The sequence below is a fragment of the Priapulus caudatus genome, unplaced genomic scaffold, assembly GCF_000485595.1.
Source record: "Priapulus caudatus unplaced genomic scaffold, Priapulus_caudatus-5.0.1 Scaffold177, whole genome shotgun sequence".
NCBI lineage: Eukaryota > Metazoa > Priapulida > Priapulimorpha > Priapulimorphida > Priapulidae > Priapulus > Priapulus caudatus.
The window spans coordinates 76,150-81,976 of record NW_014577238.1 but is presented as its reverse complement, the minus strand read 5'-3'; the positions used below and the strand labels follow the sequence as shown (position 1 = coordinate 81,976).

Here is a 5,827-nt window from a genome sequence, read left to right as displayed (position 1 = left end):
CTGGCAATAATGAAATGATACTGTGTTTACTACCACTACCAGTCTTAATGTTTATGCACCACTTTTTCGTCTGATAATTCTGCGTAAATGCCGTTCAAGTACTCCTTTACAACAGACAATCTGGCCCAATCCTATCCTATCATACTCATAGGGAACAAGCCTCGGCTCGGCTCGCAAGCCTCTAGGCTAGTTTAGCACTCAGTCCGGATTTGTAAAAGGCAGTGGCTCCATTGGCTCTGGCTCGTGCTCCGGTAACCGGACCGGGAGTTCTTTTGGCTCGTGCTCCGGCAATCACAGAATGCATTGCAAAGTCATGGTCTCGCCCAATGTCAAGTCATGCTTTTTCAATCACAATTCAAATTTGACTTTCCTGTGCCTCTAGTAATGAACCGTTTTCCTCCAAAAACACAGGCGTACACTTTTGCCCAACAAAAAAACACGGTTTGTGTGCCGCCATTTTCTATTGCGCTGAGAAATGCTTTTTAATGACTTTGCAGTGCATTCTGGGATTGCCGGGGCACTGATTCGTGGTCCGGTTACTGGAGCACGAGCCACTTCATTTGTAAAACCCTGCAAAAATCTCTTGATAGCCTTGATTGGCAATATATAAATGGGAGAAATTGTATTTAATATACAAAAATTGGGTAGTATGTTCGGTCCTGCACACAACCGGTTCGTAGTGAACTTCCCTCGCCGGCAAACCTGACCCACGTGTCGAGTTTACCCGTCTGGAGGTTGGCCAACTCATGTGCCTAGATGACCTGCCTCTGGAGAAAACCAAGTTAAAACATTTTAAACCAACTATTTTACTATGTGATGAAAGCTCTTCCATTGTTGCAGGAAATGTGGCATGGGTGGAGTGTGGAGGTGGCATAGGTTGTGTAAAGCCAGTACAGGATGTAACACACTATCCCAAAAATCACTATCGGCGCTAATAGTATTAGATCTTTTAATACTCAAGAGTACTGAAACTCAATAAATAAATAAAAAATATATAAGTAAGTTTTATTATCAAAAGTAGTGTTGTACATCCAACTTGCACTCACACTTTACTTTGCATCTATACCTCTTGTTATTATAAGCATAAACATTTAATTTAATTATGTGCACATTCTCACATTGTGGTATTGAACCAGAGATGTACTTTCCATTTCTTTGTTCTTTGCAAAGTTAACTTCAGAGATCAGAAGAAGAAAGTTAAAATGCAGGACTTTGAGCTTCTCAAAGTATTAGGAACAGGTGGTAAGTATTTTCGTTAATTTATATTTTCATATGATGATAAGTTCATTTTTATTTACTGCAAATGTGTGCATAGTAACTTCTCCCTATTGCACATTGTAGTAATCATTTCATTTTTGTAATGTTATATTGCAATATAATGTGTGTGCACCTGTTTTATTAATGTTTTATATATATGTATGTTGTGTGTGATGATTAAAAAATGTAATATAACAGTTTGTACACAACATGAATTGTTATGAAGTGACATATGTAACATATGTATATGGTATATACCTAGGTAAGTACCATGAATAAACATTATATATAATAACTTATAATATATATGAATAATAATTACATAATAATTATATATAATATCTAATAACTTGCAGTCATATTAGTACTATATATCTTTTCAGCATATGGAAAGGTTTTTCTGGTGCGCAAGATATGTGGAAGTGACAGTGGTTGTCTCTATGCAATGAAGGTAGTTATGTAGATGTTCTACTGTGGATTTTAACACAAAAATTACACGGTCATTACATGTACAACAAGTATGCGCATAAATTATGTATGCATATAAATATTATGTAGCCAATAAATCAGTATTTCTCATCAGTTGACAGTTTGGAGATGAGCTGTCAACATGTCTTACCATGAGCGCAGGCCATGAATAATTTGCAGAATAAGCTCAGAGATGTAGAATGCATTCTTTTCTTTATGAATGTTAGGATCTCAATGCAGAAAAACTCACGAAAAATGAGCGAAGCTGGATTATTTTTTCCTTACCTCTCGGCACATTTCTACATTAGTGTTCATCCTTTTCAAAGACTACCGGTTTGACTGCAGCCAGTAGTATGGCTATGTCAGTCATCTCATAATGTGCTCACTAGACACTCAGTCCGCAGCAATTCTACTGTGAGAATTTTTGTGTGAGGCAACAAATCCAAAGCTCGATAGACACGCCCCTCTGGTGGAAATGAAGCCTCGGCCTGGTGAAAGTTGGTAAGATTGTTATGAAGACTAACTAACCAAATCTTAATTCGGATGTCAAACAGGTGCTAAAGAAGGCATCTCTTGTTCAAAAAGTGAAGACGACTGAACACACGATGACTGAACGTAGTGTCTTAGAAGCGGTGCGAGAGTCACCATTCCTAGTCAATCTTCACTATGCATTTCAGACGGACGCCAAGTTACATCTGATACTAGGTATGTGAGTATTTGCTAAACTTAAGCGAAGTGAGATAGCTCTACAACGTGAACATTGTATTGTAAACTATAGCACCTATTATCTTAATAACACCCAAAATAATGTCTTTCTTAGATGACTTCAGCTTGACCCATTTTCTTAAAGGATATAAAACTGAGATCTTAATTTTGGTTTACTGAAAACAGTAAGAAGTAGCAAGTTGTTGTCTTCTAAGTCATTTACATGTGTTTAGTATATTAAAACTGTGAATGTGGGTTTGCCTGGTCAGGTGATCCCATTTGGCTGAAAATTATTGTATTTCTGTCAGATAAACATGATAAATGAAACGTTCAGCCAAATCAAGCTTGCATGAGCCATGGAATGTTGGTGGACACATGTTGAATTTATATTCTTTAAATTCTCGGTCATATGAGCTTCAGTACTTTCTCAGCGTCAGCTTGTTTCATTATTGAAGAATCTTTTTCTGAAAATGAAATGCATTTAGCATGACTTAAATATAACTTCAATTTCAAGTCAGAACAACATGTTTTAAGTGATCACACGTTGTGCTGATTGTGTGTAAGAGGCCCGGATTAACTACGTCACCATGTTCGTCTGCAGACTACGTGAATGGTGGAGAACTCTTCACACACTTGTACCATCGAGAACACTTTGAGGAGTCCGAGGTCAGACTGTATGTAGCAGAGATTGCTCTAGCCCTCAATCACCTCCACAAGGCATGTACCATTACTAAATGATATTTACACCCTTCAACAGCATTACTAAACTGTACAGTAATACTTAGGTGTGTAATGATTCACCGATACATCGGTGAATCGCGATACAGCAGCTAATAGGATAGGATAATCGATACGCTGCGTCCGTATCCCGATACAGACGATACGGATGTTAAACAGTGAATAAGGCAAGCTATAAACCATTTAATTAAGCACATGTAATTCCTTTTAAATTGAATTCTTTCTTTTAGTATATGAACTCCCTCTCAGTATTGCACAGAGGTACTTAATTATTGATATTTTACTCAAATGGTTGTATATCAACATTGACAGTTGACCTCGAATTTTTGATTTGGAGGAGATGGTGTGCCATTTCTTGAGCAAGTATTTAAATTTTTATTATAATTTTTATTATAACTTTTGTATTTAATAGCTTGGGATCATCTACAGAGATTTGAAGTTAGAAAATATCTTGCTTGATACTGACGGGCACATCGTCGTCACTGACTTTGGGCTCAGTAAAGAATTGCTACCCGCAGATGTATGTACAAGAGTAATATAATTTTGCACAGATGTGTATATATATATATATATGAAACTCATGTAATACAAGGTTGTACATGTATTTACTCATGTAATACAACGTTTTACATGTATATACTCGTGTAATACAGCGTATTACATGTATTTACTTGTGTAATACAGATTGGTGCAGGTAAAGGTTCACAAACTTAGGTTTTAACAGTTTTGAAGAAGTGAATAAACTTGGAGGCTTTTTAAGGACCATGAAGCTTGTGATAACCACAAGCACTGGGCTGAGGAAACAGTGCAGGATGGGTAGACATTTGTCAAATATGGCTCAAATATAACTACGTTCATATTAAATGTATAAAACAGTTAGCAAGGAACGGTCGAACATTACAATTTGTGTTTTTTAATTTAAACTTGATGTACTATGTTGTAAGCCTATATATAATATACTAATTCTTGATGTGCTCCAAAGCTGACATAGTGTGGGGACTTCTGAAATCTACCTAGCATGGTTCTAACTATTGTTATCATTAATTCACAATATGTTATATAGAACAACAGAGCCTACTCCTTCTGTGGAACGATTGAATATATGGCGCCTGAACTCATTAAGAGAGAGCACTCTGGATATGATAAGGTATGTATATGCCACGAACTACATCATTGGCAAAACTGTAATTATCTTACACTTAACTTTAATCAGGGTTAACGAAAATATTAACAACAAATGTTTCAGTGAAACGTGGCCTAAATTATTGTTGATATTTTTAGTTTGAGACCTGACCTGTATTGTCGATTCAGAGGGAGTTTTGGTGTAGTTTATACATATGGCATATGATGCATTATGCGTGGTTATACAGGCCATCGATTGGTGGAGTCTAGGTGTTCTGTCATACGAGCTGATCACAGGAGCTTCACCGTTCACGGTTGATGGGGATTCCAATGAACAGATAGACGTTTCAAGGTGAGGCATCTTGGTTTCACTTGGGTCGCTCCATATTTGAGTTTGTACGAACATTCGTATAGAACATTAGATTTATATTTCCAAGGTATTCACTCAGTTTCACTGTGTTTATTGATATGCCTACCAGATTATGTCAGAGTATTTCAGTGTTATGTAGAATGAAGTCTTCTCCCTTACCTATGGCTTTAATGGCATCAAGAAAGAGTTATTAATAATTGTATTACAAGGTGATATCATATTCGTAGACTGAAAATCCTAGTGATACAGCTTTTCCAGCAGTAATCTAATTTGTCTGACTATTCACCATTTTAAGGAGTGTTACATATATTTTCTACTGAAATGTAACATGGTGAAAACAGTATGGTACTCAGTTGAGCTATCCTATTGTCAAAAGTAAATACAGCCTAGCACTTGGAGTAAATATAGCCATTCACATCAAGTAACATTAAAGCAAGTGAGTAGTTCACACCTTACCATTCATCCAGTACAGGTAGGTCCTGTTTCATGACGGTCCATTTTACGACTTCTCACATTAAAAACCTTTACAAAATTACCTAAAATTGAAAATAAAAAAAATTGATAACACATCGCAGCTCAACGCCTGTGAGTCCAACCACGCAATATGCGCTTGTTTCATTTTTAGCTCATCTTGACATCGTCAAGATGAGCTATTGCCATGTGGCGTTGTCCGTCTGTCCGTCAACATTTGGCTAAGGTCAACGATAACTTGAGAACCGTTTGACCCACATGTTTCAAATTGCATACAGTTGTTACTCCTATGGGAGAGGTTTGAACGTCCTATTTTGGAGCACACCAGTCGAGCTACTTTGGAGCCACACCCACTTTTTGGCAAAAATGAAAATGGCCATCTAAAGTCATTCGATTTTGTTAAATTTTGGTATGTGAATGTGTAAGGCTAGCCCCAAAACAGTTGTTACTCATATGGGAGAGATGACAACGTCCTATTACGTTTATTTCGTCTAACTGGTTAACAGCTCTGCAATCATACCTATATACGTGTAATATTGTGTTTTTGATTCTTCGTTACAGTAATTTGACTGGAATATTTTATTGTTTTTATTTGCGCGATATTCGAAAACCAAAATGTCGATCATTTAGGCCTAGTGCCTTCTCTCGTCAAGATTTCAAACTTTCTGATCTGAAACATTTATTTTCGCATCAAAA

The 5,827-nt window shown here is 36.7% G+C and overlaps 1 protein-coding gene across 1 annotated transcript; it reads left to right on the top strand.

Moving 5' to 3' along the window:
- The first annotated feature begins 1,169 nt into the window (after positions 1–1,169).
- On the top strand, positions 1,170–5,068 carry LOC106806755 (ribosomal protein S6 kinase alpha-5-like). Its single transcript, XM_014808814.1, has 7 exons — positions 1,170–1,242; positions 1,641–1,708; positions 2,280–2,430; positions 3,032–3,147; positions 3,581–3,688; positions 4,232–4,315; positions 4,539–5,068. Exons 1-7 carry the CDS (start codon positions 1,203–1,205, stop codon positions 4,644–4,646), a joined length of 675 nt encoding a protein of 224 aa, XP_014664300.1. The 5' UTR covers positions 1,170–1,202; the 3' UTR covers positions 4,647–5,068.
- The last annotated feature ends 759 nt before the right edge of the window (positions 5,069–5,827 follow it).